This window comes from Poecile atricapillus, chromosome 5 (genome assembly GCF_030490865.1).
Source record: "Poecile atricapillus isolate bPoeAtr1 chromosome 5, bPoeAtr1.hap1, whole genome shotgun sequence".
In the NCBI taxonomy this organism is placed as follows: Eukaryota; Metazoa; Chordata; class Aves; order Passeriformes; family Paridae; genus Poecile; species Poecile atricapillus.
This window is the reverse complement of record NC_081253.1, coordinates 1113718-1126141: the sequence shown is the minus strand read 5'-3', so window position 1 is coordinate 1126141 and position 12424 is coordinate 1113718. Positions and strand designations below refer to the sequence as shown.

Below are 12424 nucleotides of genomic sequence, written 5' to 3'. Positions count from 1 at the left end.
TGAGAGCCAGAACCCCCCTGGATCAGGGGCTGCCCCCCGGCTGTGTCCCCGTTTTCCCGGGCTGGTCGCAGCTCTCAGCCGTCTGTCACCGTTCCAGCTGTGAACATCTGGATATCCCGGTTTTCCTGAGAAAAGTGGGATGAGCCAGCTGCTATCCCTGTGTTTGGGGTGACGCTGGCCCTGGATCCCTGGGAGCATCCCAGGCCAGGTTGGACACTGGGGCAGTGGGAGGTGTCCCTGCCATGATCCTTGATTTCCCCTGTGGCCCAAACCATTCCATCAATTCCTCTGGAAGAGGAGAGGCTGCTGTGGGAATCCTTTTCCCTGCAGCAGCAAATCCTCGCTCAGTCCTACAGGAGCAGAGGGTGAGCGTTGTGGGGTTTTGTATCCAGTCCTAATCGGGCTTTGCTCTTCCCTTCCTGGGCCTTAAACGACAATTCCCAATTAGCTCCGTTAGCAGAAATCCATCGGATTTTGCCATGTGATTCATTTTTAGCTGGTGTTTTGGAGCTTTTACAGACAAACTGCAGGTTTGAGGTGGATCAGTGCCCCAGAAATGCACAGGGAAGAGCCCCTGCCTCAGCCCCAGGGTTTTAACCTGCAGGGCAGGAGCTCTTATGAAGGAAAAAGTTAAAAACCTGGCAAAAAAGAAGGATATTTGTGCATTTTGGCCAGGAATTCCTGCTGGAGATTCCTCTTCCTCCCAATCCTAGGACACAGAGATGCCCTTTTTGTGGCTGCTGGGAGCAGGTGCTGCTGAGTCTCTGTAATTCCCAATAAATTCCCTCTTTCCCCACGGGTGAGGATGAGCTTTTCCCCGTTGGGAAGGACACCCGGTGTCCCTGTGTTCAGCAAACTGCGCTCCAAGGGCTCTGAAGGTGAAATTCCCAACATTCCTTTGGAGAGGGAAAAGAGCCACGGAACCTTTGGGTGCCAAAATTGCTTCTGAGGCCTCTCCCAGAGCAGGGAGGGGGTTTGTAAAAATCTGATTAACGACCCGTGATTCCTCAGGCAGCGGCCAACCCAGGGAATAATCAAATGGGATAAATAACAGGGCTGGGATTCTTTTCAAGGCAATTTATGATGAGCTCTAGGAAACAGCCGGCTCCATCTGGGTCCTTTGGAAATTTGGAAGTAATTGGAGGATTATTAGAGGCTGGAATTAGTCAAAGCATTTATTTACGGCTTTTTTTTTTTGGCCTCCATCTGCCCCCTCATTAATCTGGGGATGCAGCTCCGAGCTGGGCTGACAGCGAGTCACAGGATCATGGAATGCCTTGGACTGGAAAGGAAATTAAGGATCATCCTTAATTGGATGGTTGGGACACCTTCCACTGTCCCAGGCTGCTCCAAGCCCCATCCAAGTGGCCAAGTGGACTTTTAGGGATGGGGCAGCCACAGCTCCTCTGGATTCCCTGTAGGCACAAAAAGAATTCCCTGGTTGGGAAGCGATGGAGAGGGGTTTTGTTGGGTATTTTGGGATGTTTCTCCTGAAATCTGTGTGCTGTTGTACCTGTTCAGGTGGGGTTTGTGTGCGGGCAGAGCTCTGCTGCTCCCAGTGCCCTCAGCAAGGGAGGCTGAGCTGGGAGCAGGGAACAAAACACTCCAAAGCCTTTTCCTTTGACAAACGGCTCCTTAATTCCAGAATAAATAATTCCACTGCAGGCAGCCTGTTTGCTTCCAAGCCAGAGCTGGGAGTTTATCCTGGAAATGAATGTAAACCCTGTGGAGAACTTGGGAAGGCAGGAGCAGGCCCCTGATGGGGGTGGGGGCGTGGGGGGCATCGGGTCCTGCTCAGGGGAAAAAAGCTCAGAAAATGAGAACCCACCCATGCCAACAGCAGGAACTGAAAACTGGGAGCCAGGAGGGATATCCATGAGGAAAATTAATGGAATATAGTCCTGGGGTGGTTAGCAGGAGGGCTGGCAGAGGTGGGGAGCAGGCAACTGATCCCGCTCTTTCTGTGGGATAACATGGAAATACTCAGGGATTTGGGGTTTGGTGCTTTCCAGGAGGGGTGGAGGGGACACAGGTCCTGATGTGGGATGGAGCCCCTCTGCTCTGGAGCCCAGCTGGGAGAGCTGGGAATGTTCCCCTGGAGAAGGGAAGGATCCAGGGAGAGCTGGGAATGTTCCCCTGGAGAAGGGAAGGATCCAGGGAGAGCTGGGAATGTTCCCCGGGAGAAGGGAAGGATCCAGGGAGAGCTGGGAATGTTCCCCTGGAGGAGGGAAGGATCCAGGGAGAGCTGGGAATGTTCCCCTGGAGAAGGGAAGGATCCAGGGAGAGCTGGGAATGTTCCCCTGGAGAAGGGAAGGATCCAGGGAGAGCTGGGAATGTTCCCCTGGAGAAGGGAAGGATCCAGGGAGAGCTCAGAGCCCCTTGCAGGGCCTGAAGGGGCTCCAGGAGAGCTGGAGAGGGACTGGGGACAAGGGATGGAGGGACAGGAGCCAGGGAATGGCTCCCAGTGCCAGAGGGCAGGGATGGATGGGATATTGGGAACTGGGAATTCCCAGAGCAGCTGTGGCTGCCCCTGGATCCCTGGAAGTGCCCAAGGCCAGGCTGGATTTGGGATTTGGAGCAGCCTGGGACAGTGGGAGCTGTCCCTGCCATGGCAGGGCTGGGATGGGATTTAAGATCCATTCCCATCCCAACCATTCTGGAATCCTGGTGTTGCTGGAATACAAGTGTGGAACAGCAGAACAACACCGGGAGCTCGGAGCCGGGGCTGAGGCGTTGCTGAGAGAATGGAACACAAAGGAAAAGCTGGAAAACACAGCAGAGCTGGAAGAAAAGCTGGGAATTGATTTCTTGTCCTGTCCATGGCAGCACCTCTCAGCACTGTTCGTTGGCTGACACGTATTCCCAAGAATGTTGGGAATATTGGCTGCTGCTCTTCATCCTGAGAGGCTCTTAAATAATTTGTGCCCTTGGATTTGCTGGGGAAGGAGAGAAATGGATTTGAAGGACAAATGATATTCCTGCAAGTATTTTTCCCTCCAGTGAGCTGGTGTGGGAACAAGACAGAATCTGCAGCTGATTTTCCCGAGATTCTGCTGATACGTTTTTCCGTGGTAATAGTGGGTATGAAATTCCTCCTTGGAAAAGCCTGCTGGGAGAGGCAGGACCATGGGGCAGGAGGTGGAAATAGCCCTTGGGACATTGCCATGGGATTTGCTGGGATGGGAATGTGGATGCAGAAGGGGACGGGGATTGGGGTGGGAGTTTGGATGGGAATGGGAATGCAGATGGATCTGGGTCTGGAGATGTGGATGCAGAAGGGGATGTGGTTGCAGATGTGGATGGGGATACAGATTGGATGGGGATGGGGATGGAGATGTGGATGGGGATACAGATATGGATAGGGATGCAGATGCAGATGTGGATGAAGATTCAGATGTGGAATCCCACGTTCAGTCCCTGAGGAAGTGCCAGTCGGAGTCGAGGCTGAGGCCAAGGAGGGGAAGCTCCGGGAGCTGCTGCTGAAGCCGCTCCTGAGCAGCTGCAGAGTGGGGGCACAGCTGGAAGAGGAGCCCTGGAGCAGCTGCAGAGTGGGGGCACAGCTGGAAGAGGAGCTCCTGAGCAGCTGCAGAGTGGGGGCACAGCTGGAAGAGGAGCCCTGGAGCAGCTGCAGAGCGAGGGAACAGCTGGAAGAGGAGCTCTGGAGCAGCTGGAGAGTGGGGGCACATCTGGAAGAGGAGCTCCTGAGCAGCTGCAGAGTGGGGGCACAGCTGGAAGAGGAGCTCTCCCAAACTGCCCTTTCCCTCAGAATCGCAGCTTTTCCCTAAACCCTTCAGGAATGGGATTGTTCCCACTGCACTCCATAACCAGGAGCACCTGGCTCTGGGTGGAAATTCCCTGGGAACTACAGAGCACGTCCTGGGTGAGGCTGTGGGATGGCTCCTGCAGATGTGAGGCCTCCCTGGCAGCAGGAGCAGCATCCAGTGCTAAAATCCCTGGATTCACGTTTTCCTCCCGAGAGATAAAGTGGGAAACGGAGTTCTGTCTTGTGACCAGCAGCAAAACCATCACCAATTCCATCAGCAGTAGCATGAGGTGGGATAAACTGGAATTTTCCTGGCTGTGTGTCACATTCCATCCCACTCCCTCTCGCTGCAGCCCCGCTGTTGTTTTTCCTGTGCCTTCCCAAGTTCCTTCCCTTTGCTCCTGGCTCCTGGTGAGCCAGGCAGGGGATGTGTTTGCAGAGGTGGATGGAGCTTCCTGAAATCCAAATGTCACATTTCCACTCGGCTGCAGGAGCGAGTGGCAGCGTAATTCTATTTACAGATTTCTGCAGAGAGTGGTTAAAAATAATGGTAATAATAATAACGAGGATAAAAAAAAAGAGCAGGATTTCTTCTGGAAACTTCCAGAGCATCATCTCCCTCTGATTCCCAGGGGTCACCAGGGTGGCTAGGTCTGGTGCTTGGGGGGACTTTACTCCATGGTGGGAGGAAGAGGAAGGGCAGTGTTGTGCCTTAGTCATGGATTTTATTCCCTGTTAATGTTTCGGAGCTGGATCCCGGCCCGGCAGCGATGGATGTGGGAGCAGATTGGGGAGGCCTTTGAGGAGGAATAAAGGAATTTGTAGGGCTGGCTGCTGGGTTGGGATGTGCTGGTGAGGGGCTGGTTTTGTGTGTGTCCATGGATATGAGGGACACATGGAATAACTCAGGGATGCTTTAGGAGCTGACAAGTCCCGTTCACCCCTGCAGCTCCTGCATTGGTCCCAGGGTTCTCAGGCAGCCCCGGTGTCCCTTTGGCAGCAGCACCTTCACAAAGGGCCTGCAAATGTAGGTGGGAATTCCTCAGTTCCACCTCTTCCATGGATGCTGGCTCCTTTCCCCTCGGGAATGACGATTTAGCAGCTGTAGAATCCTAAAACCACGGAATCCTTACGGTTGGAAAAGACCTTCGAGGCTGCCAAGTCCAACCATGGGGCAGTGCCACTGCCCCACGTCCCCAAGTGCCACATCCACAGGGCTTTGAAGTCCCTGCAGGGCTGGGGACTCCAGCACAGCCCTGGACAACCCTTTCCATGAAGGAACTTTCCCTCATAGCAAACTAAACCTCCCCTGGTGCATCATTTCCTCCAAACAAGGGCAGGCCAGTGCTTTTTATTTTTAATATATATTTAAACCCGTGGAATTAATTCCATGGAATTGCTCCAGGATTTCTGTGCATCCCAAATTTCCTGGAACTGGTGGAAGCTTTTCCTCCCTTCTCCTTGCAGGGATGACGTGCCAAGCCAGGACATCCTACACGGAGGACGAGGTGCTCTGGGGCCATCGCTTCTTCCCGGTGATCTCCTTGGAGGAAGGATTCTTCAAAGTGGATTATTCCCAGTTCCACGCCACCTTCGAGGTGCCCACCCCACCCTACAGCGTGAAGGAGCAGGAGGAGATGCTCCTCATGTCCTCGCCCCTGATCCCGCCCGCCGTCAGCAACAGCAAGGAGAGGAACAACTCCGTGGAGTGCCTGGATGGGCTCGACGAGGTGGGCACAAAGCTGCCCTCAAAACTGCAGAAAATCACCGGGAGGGACGACTTCCCGAAAAAACTGCTCAGGATGAGCTCCACCACTTCGGAGAAGGCCTACAGCATGGGCGATCTGCCCATGAAACTCCAGCGCATCAGCTCGGTGCCCGGCAACTCCGAGGAGAAACTGGGCTCTAAGACCACGAAGATGATGTCGGATCCCATGAGCCAGTCGGTGGCCGAGCTGCCCCCCAAGCTGCAGAAGCTCTCGGGGGGCGGGGGGAGGATGGAGGGGAACCTCCCGCCCAAACTGCGCAAAATGAATTCCGACCGCTTCACATAACGCGCCGGGCCCGGGGGATCCCACGCGGCCGGGACCGCGGGGCCAGCGGGGGCTGCCGGGGGCTCGGGGCCGCCGAGGAGCCGGGAGGGACTCGAGGGAGCCGGGAGGGACTGGAGGGAGCCGGGATGGACTCGGTGCTCCGGGAGATGGGAGCATCCCGCGGGATTCTGAGCCAGGGCCGCGTCCTCGGCGTGTACGATCCCAGCGCATGCAATAATAGTGTGCAACCTCTGCATCTAGTCCGTGGCATGACTCCTCCTGTATTTATACTCTGTATCCCGAAAAACACGCAGAGGGGCCTTCCTTCCCCTGTATTCCCCAGGGAATGGGGCCGACACGGAGTGGGGAACCTGCAGGGTAAGTTGAACTTGAGTTGGAAGCGTTTGGGGTTTTTGTTTTTCCTGCTGTGGGTCGTGATTTGCTCACCCGAGTTGTTTGCTGCATGTGGTTTGTTTTTTTTTCCCTCCAAGGAGGTGTTTTGGTTCACCCCTCACACTGAAGCTGCTCGCCTTAAATCCACTGCTGGGTTCTAGTTTGCTTTCAGGGATTTCTTTTTTTTGGGGGGGAGGGTTTTGTTCCCTGTGTCGAAGCCACCGGGAAAAACACTGGGGGGGGAAAAAAAAATAATCTGTATTTCATTAGGCTTTGTTTAGAGAAGAAACTTGTGTTCTTAAGCCTGGGCAAAGTGATAAATAAATGACTCAAGTTCACCCTTTAGGTACAATGGGTAACATTTTTATAAAATCTTCATATGTGGAAGGAAATCAGCGGAACGTGCTGGATTTCTCCTGTTGCTGAAACATCCAACCACGAAGGAAGCTGCGTGTGCCCCTGGTGCCAAGTGGGCTCTCCCCTTGGAGGAACTGCACCCCAAAAGCAGAGCCCTGATCCCCCCGATCCCTCTGGGCCTGCCTTTCCCCCCCAGGGTGGTCCCAGGCCGGGCTCTTCGGTGGTGGGAGCCCTGCTGGACCTTGTTTTGAGCCGAAGGTCACCCTGGGCGCTGCGGAAGGTTGGATGAGGGTTGGGATGCTGGGGCTGATTCCTCTGTGGTGGTGTTTGGGCATCCTTTGCCCGCCTGGATTGGGATCTGTGCTGGGGCCCGCAGGTGGTGGAGCACCTCCCCAAAATCCACAGGGCTGAGGTGCCTGTGGAACCCCTGGGCTGTGTCTGGGGCCTTCCAGAGGCTCCTGGAGGAGGTTTGGGATAGAGGGGTGGCACTGTCACAGCTTGGGCAGGGAAAGCACCGGGCAGCAGCCGGGAGCGGAGCTCCGAGTGCCTGAAACCCTTGGGATCGCATCCAGCTGCTCCTGGAGCTGGAGCATCCATGGCTGGGCACCTCTGGCTCCGAGTGCCTGAAACCCTTGGGATCACATCCAGCTGCTCCCAGCACTGGAGCATCCATGGCTGGGCACCTCTGGCTCCGAGTGCCTGAAACCCTTGGGATCACATCCAGCCGCTCCCGGCACTGGAACATCCATGCCTGGGCGCCTCTGGCTCCCAGCCCTCCCTGCAGCCATGGATTGCTGGATAATTAATAACCGAGCAGGTTCTGAGTGAAAATTGGGATTTTATAGATGCAGACATGGAAGAAGGGCTTGGGAATCCAACCCTGCTGGAGCTGGCCCAGCCACCATTTCCCCGGGAGCTTCAATGTGTGACTGTCACCGTATTCCCAAGGGATTTGGACAATTCCCAGAGTTCCTTTCTGTGGTTTATCCTGATCTTACTCTTATTCTTTTCTTCTAATTCTATTATTTTCTTTATTTTGTTTTATAGCTTTTTCTCATTTGTGTTTATTCTAATAATTTTGCTGCTATTATTCTTCTTAACCCATTACTTCTCTATCCCTTATTTTATTCTTCAATCTATTTATTATTCCTATTCCATTCTAATTCTGTCCTATTCTATTTTCTCTCCTACTTTATTTTATTCTAATCTCTTACTCTATTTTCTATTCTTAGTCTTGATCTATTTTTATTCTTATTCTCCTCTTAATATATTCTATTTCCTATTCTTATTCTTGAGCTTGTCTTGTTCTAGTCTATATTCATTCTATTCTAACTTTAATTCTATTCTGGTTTTAATTTATTATTCTATTCTATTCTATTCTATTCTATTCTATTCTATTCTATTCTATTCTATTCTATTCTATTCTATTCTATTCTATTCTATTCTATTCTATTCTATTCTATTCTATTCTAATATATTCTAATCTATTATATTATCTCCTTTCTATTTTCTATTCTTTTTCTCTTTTTTCTCTTTCTTTTTCCTCTCATTTTTTCTCTTTTTTCTCTTTTTTATCTTTTCTCTCCTTTTTTCTCTTATTTTTTCTCTTCTTTTTTTCTCTTTTTTCTCCTTTTTCTCTTCTTTTTTTTTTTATTTTCTTTTTCCCCTTTTTTTGCTTATTTTTTCTCTTCTTTTTCTCTTTTAAATTTTTTATCTTTTTTCTTTTTTCTCTTTTTTTCCTCTTCTTTTTTCTCTTTTTTTTCTCCTTTTCTTCCTTTTTCTCATTTCCATATCCTATCCTATCCCATTTTATTCCACTGTATTTCCTGCCTCTGGCACAGCAGCCCAGGTGCAATTTGGGGTCCCCCAGGGGTATCTCCACAAATCCAGTGGAAAACATTCCAGGGAGAAGAGCTGGAGCTGGAAAAAAAACCCCTCTAAAACCCCCCTGGAAGTGGGACAAAAACTGGGAAAGGAGCCTCACTTAATCCAATTAATGCCATAAAAATCTGAAGTTGGGATTACTTGGAAAATTCTGATATTTGAATGAAAATGTGCCAAAAAAAGCAAATATTAAGAGAATTATTGCTGTGGTAAAAACCAGTTTGGGTGCTGGAGGGGATGGGGTTGTTGGATTTTAAATCCATCCCTGCTGGATGCAGAATTCCCAAGGTTTGTGGCCGGGATTGAGGTACAAACACAGGCACCTGCCTGGATTTATTTATTTTAGGAACTTCCTCGTGTTCATATTTAATTTTTCTGGTGTGCTCACTTTAATTAATTAATGAACATCTGCAGCCGGCCCTTGCTTCTGCTCATTAAAAAGAACTGTAATTAACAAGGATTGATTGATTGATTGATCGATTGCACAGCCGGTCTGTGTTCTCTCCTGCCGAATTCCCGCTTGAATTCTCCTGGAAATTGTAAATATTTCCATTAAAATAAAAGAAGAAATAAAAGAAATGAAAGCGTTTTTGTCTCCCTGGGATTTAATGTGAATTTAGTGTTAGACTGGGGATTAGAGGAGAAATTTTAGTGCTGGGCACCAACACTTGGGGAGAAAAAAAAAAAAATTAAAAATTTGAATACATCAATAATTATAATTAATATAAATATAGTAACAATAATATAAACATAAAATAGAAATATAATTTGTTGATAATAAATTATTAAATAATATATCACAATCTAAATAGAGTAATAATAAAGTAATAAAAATTAATAAGACCGACATTGTTACTATTAATAATAATAATAATAACAATAACAATAATAGTAATAATAATAATGGTAATAATAGTAATGATGTTGTGTATTAAAGCCCCACTGATTGAGCCCCATTCCCAAGTTCCTGCATTTATTCCCAGCTCCGATGCTTTGGGGATCTGCATCCCTGCCCCAATTAAAGGCAGGAAAATATGGATGCAAGGCAGGGATGGGCCTGGAACAATCCAGGGACATGGAATAATCCATGGATATGGAACAGTCTATGCATATGGAACAATCCATGGACACGGAATAATCCTTGGATACAGGACAATCCATGGACACGGAATAACCCATGTCCATGGAACAGTCCATGGACATGGAACAATCCAGGGATATGGAATAACCTATGGACAGGGAGCAATCCATGGATATGGAACAATCCATGGACACAGAACAATCCATGGATATGGAATAACCCATGGACATGCAACAGGCCATGGACACAGAACAATCCATGGACATGGAGCGATCCATGGATATGGAATAACCCGTGGACATGGAACAATCCATGGACACGGAATAATCCATGGACATGGAATAATCCATGGACACCAAACAATCCATGGACATGGAACAATCCATGGACACAGAACAGGCCATGGACATGGAATAACCCATGGACATGGAATAATCCATGGACACCGAACAATCCATGGACATGGAATAATCCATGGATATGGAATAACCCATGGACATGGAACAATCCATGGACACGGAATAATCCATGGACATGGAATAATCCATGGACACCAAACAATCCATGGACATGGAATAATCCATGGATATGGAATAACCCATGGACATGGAACAATCCATGGACACAGAACAGGCCATGGACATGGAATAACCCATGGACACGGAACAATCCATGGACATGGAATAATCCATGGACACGGAATAATCCATGGACACGGAACAATCCATGGACATGGAGCAATCCATGGACACAGAACAGGCCATGGACATGGAACAATCCATGGACACGGAATAATCCATGGACACGGAATAATCCATGGACACGGAATAACCCATGTCCATGGAACAGTCCATGGACATGGAACAATCCAGGGATATGGAATAACCTATGGACAGGAAGCAATCCATGGGCACGGAACAATCCATGGACATGGAACAATCCATGGACACTTTTCCCTCAGCATCTCCCTGGGAATGCTCCAAGCTCCGCTCCCCTGCAGGAAAAGGAGCCCCCTGCAGCACCAGGGATAAAATCCCAAATTATTCCAAGGCTGGGATAAAATCCAGGGGCAGGATGAGGCTCGGGATGAGGAACAGAAATAGAAATAATAAAATATTTCTATTCAATTAAATAATATTATTTAATAAATTTTATTTCATTCATTTAATTTTAATTAATAATAATTATTTTATTTATTAAAATATTAAATAATAGAAAATAAGGATATAATAGATAAAAAAATATATCTAATGACATTTAAATGTAAGCTAAATATATATTATTTTATTTTATTATTTTATATTATATTTATAATAAATATATTTAAATATAAGCTAAATATAAATGTTATATTGCTGTTAACTCTAATGTCAGTATATTATTTATTGTGTAATTTTTGTACATTCTGTTAATATAATTATACACAATTATAATTATGTATAAACATAAAACTATTCTTGAAATAAATATATATAATATATAAGTCAAGAATATAACATTTAACTAAATATAAAATAGAATATTAAAACATATAATGTAAACTTATATAATAAATATATGCAAATATAACTATATAACAATATAAATAACATTAATTAATACATAACATTAATAAATAACAAAATAAATAATAATTTTAATAAATAATAAAATAAATGTTTGTGTTATTATGAATTATTAAATAATGTTAATAATTAATAATAATAAAGAATAAATAGCAAAATAAATAATATAAAATCTTATCAGAGATATTATTCCCCTCTCCAAGGAGGAATTACAGAATTTCTGTTAATTAGCAATGCTGCTAAATCCATACTTGGTAACTCATTTCATTTTTTAATTAAATTAATTTTTTAACTAAATAAGCCAAAGTGTTTTCTTTATCTTTTCCTCAGTACACTGCAAATTATTTTTAAATTTTTTTTTCATTTTTTATTTCATATTTTATATTTTAAACTTTAGATTTTGGGTTTTCTATTCTATATATGGCTTTTTTTTAAATTTTATATTTTACAGTTTTTATTTTATATTTTGCATTTTACTCTTTATAGTTTGCATTTAATATTTGGTATTTTCTTTTTATATTTTCAATTTATATTTTCAATTTCTATTTTCAGTTTCTATTTTCAATTTCTATTCTCAATTTCTATTTTATACTCTCTATGTTATACCCTATATTTAATATTTCATACACTATATTTTTTATTTTGTCATTTCTAGTTTTCATTTTACATTTTACATCTTTCTTCTTATTATTTTTATTTCTTTTCCATTTCTTCCCCATTTTCCAAGCTCTCATCCCAATCCTTCCCACACTCCATTTTTCCCTCCCCACGAGGCCCCCAGGCCGATCCCTCCCCTGCATCCCGATGCCTTTTCCGGGATATTTTTCCTTGTGCTTCATTCCCGGTTCTTTGGATGCTGAAGAATCCGCGAGGGAAAGGCGGAGGCTCCAAATGATCCCAATCCCGCAATTCCAGCTGGGATGGAGCTGAAGAACAACCCTGGAGGGACCTCCTGGAGTTCCCAGGTGCTGCTCCAATCCAGGCAGGAAAATCTTGGTTCATAACCAGCTGGATGGGCTGGAGAATTCCTGAGGGAGCTGGGAAGGGGCTGGAGAATTCCTGAGGGAGCTGGGAAGGGGCTGGAGAATTCCTGAGGGAGTTGGGAAGGGTCTGGAGAATTCCTGAGGGAGCTGGGAAGGGTCTGGAGAATTGCTGAGGGAGCTGGGAAGGGTCTGGAGAATTGCTGAGGGAGCTGGGAAGGGGCTGGAGAATTCCTGAGGGAGCTGGGAAGGGGCTGGAGAATTGCTGAGGGAGCTGGGAAGGGGCTGAGCCTGGAGCAAAGGAGGATCCCGAGGGATCTTTTCCCTCTCTGGAATTCCCTGGCAGGAGGGGACAGCCAGGGGGGTCG

The 12424-nt window shown here is 46.8% G+C and overlaps 1 protein-coding gene across 1 annotated transcript in view; it reads left to right on the top strand.

The window, feature by feature from the left end:
- KCNJ3 (potassium inwardly rectifying channel subfamily J member 3) overlaps positions 1–6522 on the top strand; it is a 28608-nt gene extending 22086 nt beyond the window's left edge. The window contains exon 4 of the mRNA XM_058840356.1: positions 5231–6522. Coding sequence (XP_058696339.1) covers positions 5231–5817 — 587 coding nt within the window. The 3' untranslated portion in view covers positions 5818–6522. The remainder of the gene's footprint in view (positions 1–5230) is intronic.
- Positions 6523–12424: the final 5902 nt, after the last annotated feature.